Below are 13808 nucleotides of genomic sequence, written 5' to 3'. Positions count from 1 at the left end.
CTTTATTAAACATTCCAGCACGATTTTCCCCTTCCAACAATGTTGCCCAGGTATGTCTTTGTTAACTTCAACCCTTACCAACCCAAACTTATAGGCTTATGCTGATGTTAATGAGAGAACCTCAAGAGCATGCCTGTCTGAGCACAGCAGTCCCAACACCCTCTTCCAGAGCTGGGAATGACCCATCAAGTCAGGAGCATTGCCCGACAGGAGCTGCAGTACGCTGGGTCATTTAAACATTAATGCTCCAACACTGTGAATTTTTGCCAGATGCCTTATTTAGCTAGAGAAAATATCCCAAGTCCTAAGACATCCTGCTAATTACACTGAGCCTAGTGAAAACTGGAAGAGCCCATGGTGGCTTCCTCCAAGGCCAGGGATGTCCTTGGGAGCCACACAGCACACAGACAAAGCTGTCTTCAGGGCCAAACAGCAGCGCTGACCTACAGTGTTTCTGCAAATCTGCCGCTAACCTGCAGCTCTCTCCTCCCTCCTCATCCCCTGAATATTTCCATTTGGATGCCCATTTCCATGACCTACAGAGATGGTGTGTTTCAATAAAATATGAACATGACTACATTAACTTAAAGGTTGCCTGGGGCACTGCTCAGAAATCAAACTCAGCCAGAATGTGCTCTTGGCCAAGCTTTGGGAATGCAGGAAGGTGCTTGGGATGAAACAGGTGCCCTGGGGAGATGCCCTTTCAGCCCTCCCTTCCCACCCATCCCTGCCATGCACTCCCTAGCAGCCTTGCTGGAAGTATTCTGGCTGATGAGCATCTAAAGGACATTCAGATCCCAAGATCAGCTTAGGATAACATGCCCAGAGTGCCCCAGCAAAAGCAAAGTTCCCTTCCATCTCCCATTGCCTTGGCAGGCTAATTACTGTGAAGAAAGTGGTGTTCACAGGGGAAACCTGCCTGTGCAGGGCAAGTCCAACACAGGCGAGCAGGAGGAGAAAAGATGTGGACACCTTGTCACAGGACAACAGTCAGGAAGCGCCCAGGCAGTTGGGCTCCCCATCACTTGTGGCCATTAAAAAAGCTCATGGCAATGAGCAATGCCTGCCATTTGCTCACACTGCTAAACAGGAAGCCCTTCCCTGATATATGGAGCCTGGACACTCAATTAAGAAAACAAAAAAAATAGTGATGGGAGATAAAGGAAACCCAATCTTGCGATTATCTGGATTTAAATCTCAGCCATCCAACAGCTGTATGACCTCAGCAGGGGAGATGTGTTACTGCTCTCAGGGACGGCGATAAAAAGGGAAAGGCCCTCCTAGGCCACACTCCCCACTACTGCTCTGCTCCTCTTGTACCCTGGGAATCTGCACGCAGAAGGAAGATCTACCAGCCCTTCTGGAGGCAGTGCTCCTTGCAGTGGCCTGCACCCTCTGCCCAGCATCATAGTCCATGCAGGGAAGGAATCACCACCCACCACAGTGCCCGGCATCAGCAAGACACTCAACACAAGTCAGCAGAGGTTTGCTTATTTTCACCTGTGTGTAAAGGGGTTCATAGATGTCCACACCATTGTCCTGACTGTGAGAAAGTATCTCAGCTCCACGTTTCCAGATGAAGCGAGCTGGCGGGTTGGAGTTGACAGTGCAGCGGAGGAAGACTGTCTTCTCCTGGTAGAAGCTGCCACGTACATCACTGATGGTCTGGTGAACGGTGAGAACAGGTTCATCTAGATCTGGAAGGGGGCAAGGAGGGTCGCAGCCACTGTTAGCAAAGCCTGCTCTGCATGTACAGCCTGCAGAGCAGATGATGCTCCAGGTACCACTGAGGAGAGGGGAAGGTCCCGCACATTTGGCTGATGACAACTGCTGATTTAAGAGCTGATCTGAGGGCAGGTAATACAACCAATATCTAAAGGGAACACACAGGAGAAGCCAGAATCCTCCTGCTCACCACACAGACCTTCAGAGAATTGAAAGCAGTCCATGGTTTGCAGATCACCATGCAGTCCTCAAAACACCATCTGCCTGCAAATGTGTCTCAGAGCAGTGGGCTTCCTCACCCTAACCAACGGCACCTCCCCTACTGAAAATCACCATTTTCTACTTCAGTGAGAGATCAGCAGGATCCCAAAAAGCTCTGTTCCATCATAATTTCTCCATTTTCCAGTTCCCAAATCCCTCCTAAAATCATGGGGCTTATCCCATGTCTGTGAGATGTCCATACAAGTGACATGATGAACCTTCAAGGCAAGGAATGAAAGTGAAAAATCAGGACACGATCAAGGAGCTGAGTTGGAAAGTCTGCTAGGCAGACCAAATCTCATGGGGAGTCATGGAAACATGAGAGGCAAAACACTTTAATAGGTATGTATAATTTCTCTCTCTTCCTATTAAATACCCTCTGTGTATGTTCTTTGAAGCCTGTATCAACTGCCCTTCTTTGGCAACTTCTAGTCACTGCAACTCCTATTACCCCACCCTAAACTGATCGGATTCTTTTGTTCTCTTTCTTTGCAGAAGATGCTCCTTTCAAAGTCCCTTATTCTACCTGCACCAGACACGCAGCCATCACGACTGAATCAATGGCTATCAGTGGCTACACTTGCAAGAAGCAACAGCCCTGCTGGGAGAGCATTTTCTCCATCCACACAGAGCATACTGGCCCCCCTACAGCTGCCCACCTGCTAAAAAGGGATGATTTTCTCCCAAGTTGCAGTGCATGTCAATGTTTGAACATCAAGGTAGCATGTTGGACATCTCAGAGGCAGTGGATCTTTCTCGTCACAAAACCACTTTGAGACTGAGGTTAAATGTAAAGATCCCTCTTGACAAGAACTGGCCCTTTAGAAATCAGTCCCTGTGTATTTAAGTATGTCTTATAAGGCACCTTTTGAGCTCAAGCTGAAGCAATTCTGTATTTTCAGGAGTGTTACAACCCCATCTTCAGCTGCAAGGAAACCAAGGTACTTGTACCCAGTATCCTCTTGTGCTGCCAGCACGATCCTCTGCACATGCTAATGCTCTCATCACCTCCTGCCCTCCCATGCCACCTAGTTTTCACAGCATCTTATTTTACAGATTTGGAAATATGGAGATCTGACTTCCAGAAAGGAAGAAGGAAGCAGGGATGAGCTTCTGCTAACATGCCATAGCAACAACGTATGCTCCCTTCTGAATCACAAGTGTCAACTTGTGGATTCGCGTCTTTTAATGAGCTGTGTGCTCGGCAGACAGCAATTGTTATGCGACCTGAAACTTGCCTGCTTGACCGTAGCTCAGAGACAGGAGCAGAGCCATTAACAGAATAATGAGAAGACACAAAATATATCCCAGAAAAAACATTCCACCAACCAAAAAACACCCACGCTGAAGAAAAACATATGTAGATGAGAAAAAAAAAGTCTCCTCTCCATATAGTGCTGTCTTCATGTGGCCAGAGGGTGACTGAACATCAAATTCTTTTGGACCAGGACCCTGAGCACAACCTCTCCTCTTTTCCTCCATCTTTGTCCTTAACCCTCCTCTATCTGTTTAAACTTCACGAGTGACTCTGTAGCTACCATCCTGCTGAGATTCTTTCTCAGCGGGTAAAACACTTCCCTTACTAACCAAAGAAGCAGCTCACCATTCCAGTCTTCTGGTTCCCAGCTACTCCCCCCACAAAAAACACCTCCTTCTCTTTGGCTGCTAAAACTTTCCTCCTTGGAATCCTTCAGCCTTCTTTTGTAACAGTCAGCTCTAGGTCTAGGCCTCTTGAGAAAAGCTAAAATAAGGCCTACAACAACGTGTATGTCCTTGATGTACGAGTAATGCCACTGATCTCAGTGAACTGCTCAAATGATAAATTTGGCCCAAGGCTGTTCATGGAGATGATCACATGGGATGTTTCAAGCACAATAAATACTTGTAAACATTCATTCTTTTCTTTCTCTCTCTCCCACACGGAAATACTCAGAACAGCGGCTGTCTCTCTGCCAGTATCTAACCAATACTTTAAAGTCTCACAGATGCCCACCTGGGGCAGAGGAATATCATGCTACACGGGTCAGTGTTTCCAGCTCAATATCCTCTTGGCACCACGATGCTCTCTGCGCAACCTCACTGTTGAGCACTAAAAGTACGACTGAAGACTAGCAGCAGCTGTCAAGGACACCAAGGTACACACGAGGGTGATTACTTACCTCTAACTACAAAATGGGACGCAGGCAAAGAAGGCGGGTTTTTTTTTTTTTTTCAAATTCTGGTTCATTCAGCTGAAGGTTGCCTGGGTGAGCGTTCAATTAAAAACTGTGGCTTTTCCCATGTGTTCCCTTGTACCTAGTGCAAATACTAGCAGAAAATAGTCTCTCCTCCCCAAAAACCAAGTGAGCAGAACAGAGGTGCAGTACCAAGTCCATCTGCAGAGTAGATGTTAGTATGAGAAAGCCCTTGGCCACCCCATTAGCCCCACAGTTCTACAGGTCAGAGCTGCATGAGGGACCACGGGGCACTACATCACTCTAGTTCCAGCCTGCGCCACGGGAGCACCCTCAGGGCACAAAGAGACTCAGGGCACAGTCCTGCTCCTAGAGACACAGGCCCTGGCAAGGTGCCATACTGAGCCTCGAGAAAACCATATATCCTTTGCAATGGAGAGTCATCATATGACTCCACCGCATGTAGAAGAAACAGGCAGAGAAGCCAAGCAGATCTAGGGTGGGCACCAGAACTTCTCTAAACAAAGTGATGCAATGCCAACGAAAAAACACTCATCCTATCCCATGGCTGCTGTTGAAGCAATCCATTTCCACAGCCTAGACAGGACAGTGCCCACACTACACTACTCCAATAACGGGTAGGGGAAGGAAGGAACAGATGGGAGCTACTCCCAGCCATATAGTATGACAGTGGATCACCAACCTGCCAAAAGCTAAGGACACCCAAGTCTGTGGCACATTTTGTGAGAGTCACATCACAGTTGGACTGGACAGCAGGACTAAGAGGAAGCAGTGAGGCAGCAGCTGCTGTCAGCAAAAAAGGTCTGCCCAAACTCGAGGCATGTACTGGGGTTTTAAAGCTTGGAGGCTGTTCCACTGACAGAAAAACACAGTGCCCTTCAGTTCAGAAGGAAGGACCTTCCTGCTAGAAGGAATGTAGAACAGCTCATGACAGGTCCAGGGACAGATTCAGCTGCTTTATCTTCTTTACAACCTTTTAGCACCAGCCTCTTCTCAGATGAGTGAGGAGAGGGATTTGGTGTTGGTCAGGAGAAAATTGGAATAGTGGATACTCAAGGACAATGTAATGGTAATCTCCAAGAGAGCAAAACAAGTCACCTAGACATTAAATCTTGGATTTCTCCCATTTGGGCTTTACGGAGTAAGTTTAATTTCCCTCCTTTTTGATCAAGAATAAACATTAAGTCCAAGGAAAAAGCATTAAGAGAAACCCTCAAAACTTGAAGCCCAAGGTGGAGAACCACCAGCAGCATCTCCAGGACTCAAGAAGGATGGGTATCAGCCAAAGAAATGTTGAGTCACCTTCCCATTTTGGGCACTATGACCAACCAGGGCAATGCTGAGTCACCCTTACATTCACCCCATCACAGCACAGCCTCCTCAGCTGCATTCCAGAGTTTTCAGCTCTGTTTCCAGCATGCTACAGAAGTAGCATGCTGGAAACATGCTACTTCCAGAAACATTGCTTTCCTCAAGCTCCTTTCAGCTTCAAAACAAAGACAAAGCAAGCAGAAGCCACGCTCAATGGTACATCCCAGACAAGTGCTAGGGAACCCTGTCAGAGACAGACATCAGGACACCTAGGTAAGAATGGCTCACAAGGACGGCAGAGCTGTATTTTGCAGGGATGGATCTAATCTCCTAGGCAAAAAAGACACAGGGGAGACCACGCCAGTCCCTCTGCTCCTGGATGAGGTGCACGTGGCCCTAGGGCAATGCAGCTCCCTGCTGGCCCCGCAGCGAGGCAGAGACACGCAGTAGAACTGTGGGAAGGTCTGGGTTGCCGCTAAACGACTTACACTGCACATCTACTCGAATGGACTTGATGGCAGGGACCCCAACCCCATTTTCTGCTTTACAGTAATAGCGGCCCCCCTGCAGCCTTTGGATCTTCTCAATCCGAAGGGTCTCGTTAAGCACTGACGTCTCTTGGAATTTGTCCGACGCGCTGCCAGCAGTTTTGGTCCATCTCACCTGCATGAGAAGAACAAGAGAAATGAAATCAGGGCCACGAAATAGAGATCCCAAGATTCAGCAGAGCTCCCTTTGTTGCTCTTCCCCCTCCTCCCTAGCCATTTCCATAAAGAGGTCCTACAGCACCACCAGACTTACCAAAGCTCAACTACTGATCTCAGTATGTCTCAGTAGCCCAGCCGCTGTTTCTGGTCCACTGCCAATCCCCACCTCCAAGAGTCCAGGATAACCCCTCAATTCACCCAGACACTCCTGCATATTTGCCACTCCTGCTCTGATCTTGCAAACCCAGCAGCTTGCTGAGTTTTATGCCACTATCTGCACAGCACAGGACTTTCAGCATTCAGCCTTGAGACCCCATGTGGCTCGCAGGCCACGACACTACAGCAGACATCAGCTCACTGCTACAGAGCTTTTACTGCAGTCCACACTCATCTTTTTCTGGACAGCAAGGCTATTTCTGCTTTTTGCTCTTCCGTGAGTGAGAAAATGCAGTTGCTATCTGACTCTTGCCCATTTCCCACTGGGAACCCCTGTGTATTTTATTTGTAAGTCATCCTTTTGCAAGTACACAAGCTTTTCCACTGTTTCTAAAGGTACAGGAAAAAAAGAAAAAAAAATCCCTTCAGACTTCAAGCCACTTTTTCATTTCTTTCTCCTTATGTTACATGTCTTGAGATCCTGGCTTGCAGAGGCAACAGAGCTGCATGATATTTCATGGTGAATGGTGGGAAGAGGACAGCAATCCCAAAGACTGAAAGGTTTCTCTTTTGTCTGGAATGAGGTACAGCCCTCGCAGTGGCAGTACAAGCTTCCCCCTTGTTTTCTGCACTCCACACAATGAAAGAGAGAGACAGCTTTTCTCAGTCCATTGGTTTCCTATATATTCAACCTCCCTTCTAAAGGCTGCTGACCACTGGCCTCATACTCTGGGACAATTTAAACTCTGGAACTGAGATCCAGCAGTATCAACAAGCGGAAAGAAGAGAGACTTTCATTTAGCATTGGCCATAGATATGATGGACCAAATACCTTGGCCAGTCTGTCAGACTTTACCCAAAGCTCACTGCCATCACCTGGTTGGTGCTCATGCTCTAGAAGGAGCAGGGGTGTGTACGTCCTATCCCAGAGCACCAGGCTGAGCAGATTTTTGATGCTATTGACCATGGATTTATTCAGCCTTTGTAGGCTTATGAAATTGCCTGAGGGCCCCAAGACTCTTGGAATTTCTCTTGTTTTGAAGGACACTTCAGTCAGCTCTTTAATCTTTTCAATCACAATCTCATTTTAGTAGTTTGGCCACATTTTCATGCTTTAATGACTGGCTGATAGAAAGGGAAAGAGAAGATTAAACAAAGGTTAGGACAAGAGCTTAGCTGTGGAAGAAATCAATCCATTAGGAGGGAGGAAATAGGATGCATGCCACGTTCACACCTGGTTCTAGGCTCTGGTGTCCCCTGTGCAGGTCTGGGCAATGACAAGCCAGAATGTTGCCCACTAGCATGCTGTCCACAACATGCTCTGCTTCAGAAATCTCTCTAGCTACCGAGGCTCAAATTCCTACAACCTGCCAGGACCTTTCCACGCATTCAACAACCTTAGGCAGGGCCACTGCTACCAAATTCCCCATTTCTGATGCACACAGGTATCATTTGCCCATCACTGTCACAAGCCTAGGCTGGTTGTTTTTGCTGACTTGGCTCAGGTGACTTTCTTTTTATTGTTTCCAGGTTATTCTTTTAATGGAAAAACCATTTCAAATCCTCACCTTTGACATCACCTCATCACCAAGTAGCTCCTCACAAGCAAGCCCACAGAGGCATTGACTGGCATAAGAAGATGCATGGCTTCTTGCCACAAATATCTTTGCAGGACTGAGGAACTGGCCCAAGGCACATATCACATGTGGCTCCCCTGAGTGAATTCTGGCACATCCAGCCTCGCAGTGTGCACTGGCTGCCACTCCTACTACGCTCTCTCGGAACTGGCAGCAACATGCTCTAGGCCAGTACCTCTAGGGACACATCCACACTAACACTGAACCGCCAATCTCAGGTATCTCAAGGGTGCTGAGGTGGCTGCACAGGCCTGAGGCTGTGCAAACCTCTGGGCACCCCAGGTAAGGACTGCAACCATTAGTGGGACTCAGCTTTGTACCTCCCCACTGGACTGTGTCAATGGCCACAGCACGGATGTGTCCAGTGCTGCAACTCTGCCTCTGCTTGGTGGACACAAAGCAATGAACAGCAGGCTCTGCTTGGGGCTCAGTGCACTGCCAGCAACTTCCCAAACTTCCCCAAGCAGCATCTCCTTGGCTGTACATCCAGAGAAGCTGGTCCATGAAGGAGCAATGCCTAAGGCAAGCACATGGGAAGCATCTTCTAGGACGTTCCTACTTTGTAGTAAGAGGGTTAAAGATTTGAGATTTCAGTTTGGACTTTTAGTTTTTGGAGGAACTTCACATACTAGAGACAAGTAGAAGGTCTTTGTAAACTTCTGCAAAGCTCTGTGGACTGTTTTCCCTGAAAGCAAGCTTAAATGCTTCATAGCTTAACAAGCTAAGTGCTTGCAAAATGGGGCACCCCTACCCGAGTCCAACATGCAGGAGACAGCTGGACACCCCACTGCCCACAATTCTCCTTTATGTGGAGACTACAAACAAGTGCCATGGGGGAGCATGGGTGACAGGCAAGACTGAAGGCTTACCTGTGGCCGGGGGTGTCCTGTGACCAGACACTGCAGGACCAGCGTGTCCCCCTCCCGAATTGTGTAAACGCGTTCACTGATGTTGTCTTCCTTCACCACGCATGCTTGCCCAGCATGGATGATTTGGGCCTGAGCAGGAGCTGTAGAAAGGAAAGAAGAGGGAAAGATGGAAATAGGCAGTACCCCATCTCCTTATGCCCACTGCCCAGGGTGGCTTCTCCTACCTCTTAAGCCACAGAGCGGAAGAGCCAGGCAGCTCTGGGAATGAGTCACAGAGATCTTAGAAGATATATTATTAAGCAATTTTCCCCATTTCCTGAGTGATTGGTATCAACTAAAAACCTTTTGTTTTAAAACCTTTGGTTCTGTTGGGATGTGCAGCTCCCGACACTAAAAAGCAGAATATGGAGCTTTTTTGGCACGAACCCTCCTGCATGGATTGAGGACTAAAAAATTCCTGCTGTCATCTCTCCCAAAAAGGAGCACGCACAAGCAGCTATAGCAGGGACCTGGTCAAATCACAACGGCTCTATGCCTGTCTAAAATAAGCCTGATTACTATGATTTACCTTGCAGGGGTCCGGGATAACTACTGAGCAGAGTCAGAAAGGGCCCTGAAGCTCTGTACAGCTATTAGCACACATCCCTAGAACAGGCATAGCACACACTGCAGGAAAAACATGTCTTTCCCATATTAAATAGCAGCCTGTCTCAGCCCTGAGCCCGGGGAAACGGCCTCTGCAGGATCAGAGGACCCCATAATCTGTAGGGATTTCTCCACCTACAGCTGCTAATGGAGACAAATTACTCCCAGTCCAGCCAGGAAAATGGGTGAAGACCAGTGCAGTGGAAAAGCACATAGACAGAAAGTTTCCAAAACAAAGTTGTAAAATGCCACGACCCCAAGCAGCACCTATATCCCACAGCAACCTTGATGAGAAGCAGAAAGAGACAAGCTCTAGTAGAACAGGATTTTATAAAGAAAAAAGCCTCAGCTCTGAAATTCTGTGCAAACAGCCTTTGGCTCCCAACTCCAAAGCATTTGTGTGATCAGAGAAGTGGCTGAGATGCATTGAAGGCGACTGCGCAGCCCAGCCACACACCTGCACTTGTTTGAGGGGGAAACTGTACTTGTGCTTCAAGATACAGAGAACCCCACAAACATGTCTACGAGTTGGTCTCTCACTGAGAGTCCCCTGGGATACTTACCCAGCTTGCTAGAATGCTTTCAGGTGACTGGAGTCACAGCTCTAGCCCCCATTAGTGGAATATAACAAAAATGAACAAACCACAGAGGAGATGATCAAAGGGTTTAAACAATGAGCCTCAGAGAGTCTTCCTAAGCAAGAATAAACATTGCACAACCCGTTAAAGCTGAACCGAGCACCCAGTTTTTCCTGAAGGTTAGTTGAGCTTCAAAGACTGCCTTTTAAAAAATTATTCACATTCTCTTGGCAAGACCAAAATACTCTAAACCAAATCACCTGGGCAAGGGAAGTGGTTTTTGCTGGTTTAATCCACCAGCGGTAGAGACAGCTGGACAGGCTGGGCTCGGGTAGTGGAGAAGATCTGCCTTTGAGATTAGCCTTCATTAACTGGTGTAACCATGATTCACTGAGCATGCAGCAGGGACATAAGAGTGGACGCAGGGCTAGTGGGAAACTGCCCTGGCTGCCGGGGCTTTACAGCTGCCATGGCCACCCAGCTTCCAGGCAGCAGCACTGAACATACAGCAAGCTAATCTCTCATTTTCCATCTCTTCCATCTTTCCAGCATGGTGGCACTTTGTTAAAATCATTATTACTTTCCAAACTGTTGACAAACAGAACCAACACGTCTATTTGAATAATATGACAGCCCAAACATGGACAAATCCCTCAGCCTCTACCTTCTTCCCCTTCTGGAGGCCTCCCAAGATGCCTCCCATTGTTCAGGCCCCATGGAATGCCAAAACTGATTGTTAAGGTTCCACTGATACAACGGAGCAGAGGAGTGACCTTCCCTTGCCTGGACAGCAGAGTTTTGTTGAATCCAGGAGAAAGCACAAACCTGTATATGTACTTACACACATCTGTGTGTTTGTGCACACATACATGTGTGGACATACAGGCAGATATGTAAATACATTAATTAAAATAATGATTTATCAGGAAAAGACATCATGAATGCTCGTCAAGCGAGCAGTCGCGGGGGAGGAATTTGGAAGCCTAGATAACCTTTGCTGATACACCTTAATCCAAATTACAGCCTCCTGTGCTGTTTCAGCCCTCAGATGAGTTTTCTGCAGATCTGCCAAAACACCTTTAGCCCCCCCCTGTACTGCAGAGCATTGCTTACAGGGCTGAGACACAGGCTGTGATGCTGATCGATCTCTGCTGATTAAAAGAGAGACTCTGTCCCTTCCCATCCTATAGACACATTCCCCCAGACTGCACAGCCTGCATTTCAGCAGGGCCTTGGCACCCTGAAGTAGCAAAGCTCTGGTAACCTCTCTTGGCAGTCTCTGGGCTGCATTTGATGGCTCTATTCTCCCTTTGCAAGCCTGACCTTGCTGTAAAAACTAATTTCCAGGCACCCCATGGAGAATCAGAATATTTATCTGCAGCTCTAGCCCCCAGTTAAATGCTGCTCTTAAGTTGCTCTGCTGCACCCCATGGGGTACACAAAGTAAGCACTGCAACTTTCACTCTTCCCTTTGTCTATTCCACTTCCATTACTACACCTGTGTTGTGTAACCCTTGTCTACCACTTGTCCAGAGGCACTTCCACACAGGGAACTTCCACAGCAAAACCATTAAGTAGAGTCGTATAAGATTAGACGGCTTTTGTGCAACTATTCTGGTGCCAAAATACCCTGGTGTAATTTGCTGGCATATCCCTGAGTTCGAGAGAAACATTATTTAAACTAATCCTTATAAGGCACTAGACTACAACAAAATGAAAGCCCTGGGTATAAGCCCTGGGTCGTAATTTTGTCCTCTTCTCCCAAATTCTCCCTGCATACACTGAGCAGTAATGAAGCTTACAAGCAAGGGTACATACATCTGGCTTTGTCCGCAGGTGTCTGAACTTGGTTGTGTCACCATCGCTAACAGCTTCCAGCTAAATCATTGGAAAGGGACATCACTTCAAGGGAACCTCCGCTGCTTAAGCTGTAACATTTTCCTGGCAGTAACAGCACCAGATCCTCAGCAGAACAACCACCATTTTTTCATGTCTTAAACCCCATGTGAACCCAGATCTCTGGAAAGGGAACTCAGAAAGCTTGGGGTTGTCTAGGAAAGAAAAGCACTCAGGTGGATGGCACAGGAGCCTGAGACACTGCCTCTGGTTTGGTTATAACTTGACATCAGTAGGTGGGGGCTGAGCAATGAATGAACCCAGCTCTTTGGGGACTGCATTAAGTCACAAGATGAGGCTTGGTAAGGTCTCTGTTTCAAGCTCAGCCTGCCACAGCACACAAAGGCTGAGAAAGTCACCTCATGCTGTATTACAGATGGGCAGAGAGACTGCGAGGATTAATTGCACTTTTAACGTGCCTGAACAGAAAGAATACATTATTGTTTGACATCATCCCACGTCTCCTGGAGGATTTCAGCATGCAGACAGCTTGCACACTGCCAGCACAACAGGACAGCAGGACCATGCCTGTCAGAGTAACAGTTTCACAGAAGGCCCTTAGGAAGGCACAGGAAGGCTGGAGATGAAGGAGTAACCACAGCCATTCTGAGCAGCGCTCCACACAGAACAACTCCTGAACAGAGACAACCTCCCCTGCTGAGTCCTTCTGGGGCAGAATCCCTCACCTGGTTGGGCCAGCCAACCCTAAAGCAGAGTTCCAAGGAAGACCTCTGATGGCCTCTACGGGGGAAGAAGGGACAGACTGTTCCCAGAAATATTGAGGGACAGAGGTATCATCACTTTTATTCTGCTTTCAGGTAAGAGATCAGCTTAGGGAAGGCTTTTAATATAAAGTCCTCCAGAGAAACTAGGCCAGTCACATATTGACTGTCAGATGTTTTAGAAGGGAAAAAAGATCAGACTATGAACATGCAGCATTAGGCCTTTCTCAGAAAATGGCTGGCCTGTAATGCATTTGGCCTCTGCATCATGATTTCCTACTACGCTTTCACTTGATATATTTACACATTAAAACAAAAGGAAATTGAAGTGTATAAAATAACTTTATTCCCAGTGCAGTGTACTGTACAATGTTATTATTACCATAATCTGGAAAGTTTACGAGACTCTTGGTGCTTAGAGGTTGCTAATACCATGAAAATGTAGAAAAGGAGACAGAAATGGTCTTTTGGAGACGACTGAGTCATCTGTATTTGGTTCACAGGTCTAGCCATTAATCTTCCTGAACCTTAGATCTCATCAGTAAAATGACAACGATGAGAGCTCTTTCACAGAGAGGATGGTGAGTGACAGACACCGCACTGACACTCCCTCAGTCACTGTCAGCACCCACTGGACAGCTGCTCCCCAGTCTGGAAGCGCAGCACCTACCGCGCTTCTCTGCTGCCTTCTCAGCACTCTAACAGCAGCCATCACTGTTTGACTCTGCCCCACCGCTGTCCCTGCCACCTGCACGTCCTGCTGACTGCCTCAAGGATGAAGAACGTTTATCTCCAAAGCTGCTGGGACAATACCTACAGCTGAACACGGAGGGGCACCGAATCCACCCACCTCTGCTACCATCCTTCTCCAGGGTGGGGAGAGAGGGAAGCTGCACCTAGAGCTTTCCTCTTCCTCAGCCTGAATCTACCACCCTACTTTGCAAGGCAAGCAATGATCTTTCATGCATCTGATGCAGATGTAATTCAACCTCTTCTGCACACACCCTAGGCACAGAAGCCAAGGTCCCTCCCATTCCTGTTCACAGGCTCCCTGGACTCACACTCCTTAGTTACACTCAAACGAGGCAGGCATCAGCTGCTAATCT

At 47.6% G+C, this 13808-nt stretch overlaps 1 protein-coding gene across 4 annotated transcripts in view; it reads right to left on the bottom strand.

Annotated features, from left to right (window-relative positions):
• Nucleotides 1-13808, bottom strand: part of MDGA1 (MAM domain containing glycosylphosphatidylinositol anchor 1) — a 165643-nt gene that overhangs the window by 107986 nt on the left and 43849 nt on the right. For all 4 annotated transcript variants that reach the window (XM_040059100.2, XM_040059099.2, XM_040059096.1 and 1 more), the window contains 3 exons: nucleotides 8862-9001; nucleotides 5981-6155; nucleotides 1501-1697 (listed from right to left, as the gene is read on the bottom strand). In XM_040059100.2, the coding sequence (XP_039915034.1) occupies nucleotides 1501-1697; nucleotides 5981-6155; nucleotides 8862-9001 (512 nt within the window). The remainder of the gene's footprint in view (nucleotides 1-1500; nucleotides 1698-5980; nucleotides 6156-8861; nucleotides 9002-13808) is intronic.

This window comes from Hirundo rustica, chromosome 3, assembly GCF_015227805.2.
Source record: "Hirundo rustica isolate bHirRus1 chromosome 3, bHirRus1.pri.v3, whole genome shotgun sequence".
Classification (NCBI taxonomy): Eukaryota; Metazoa; Chordata; class Aves; order Passeriformes; family Hirundinidae; genus Hirundo; species Hirundo rustica.
This window is presented reverse-complemented; position numbering and strand designations above follow the sequence as displayed.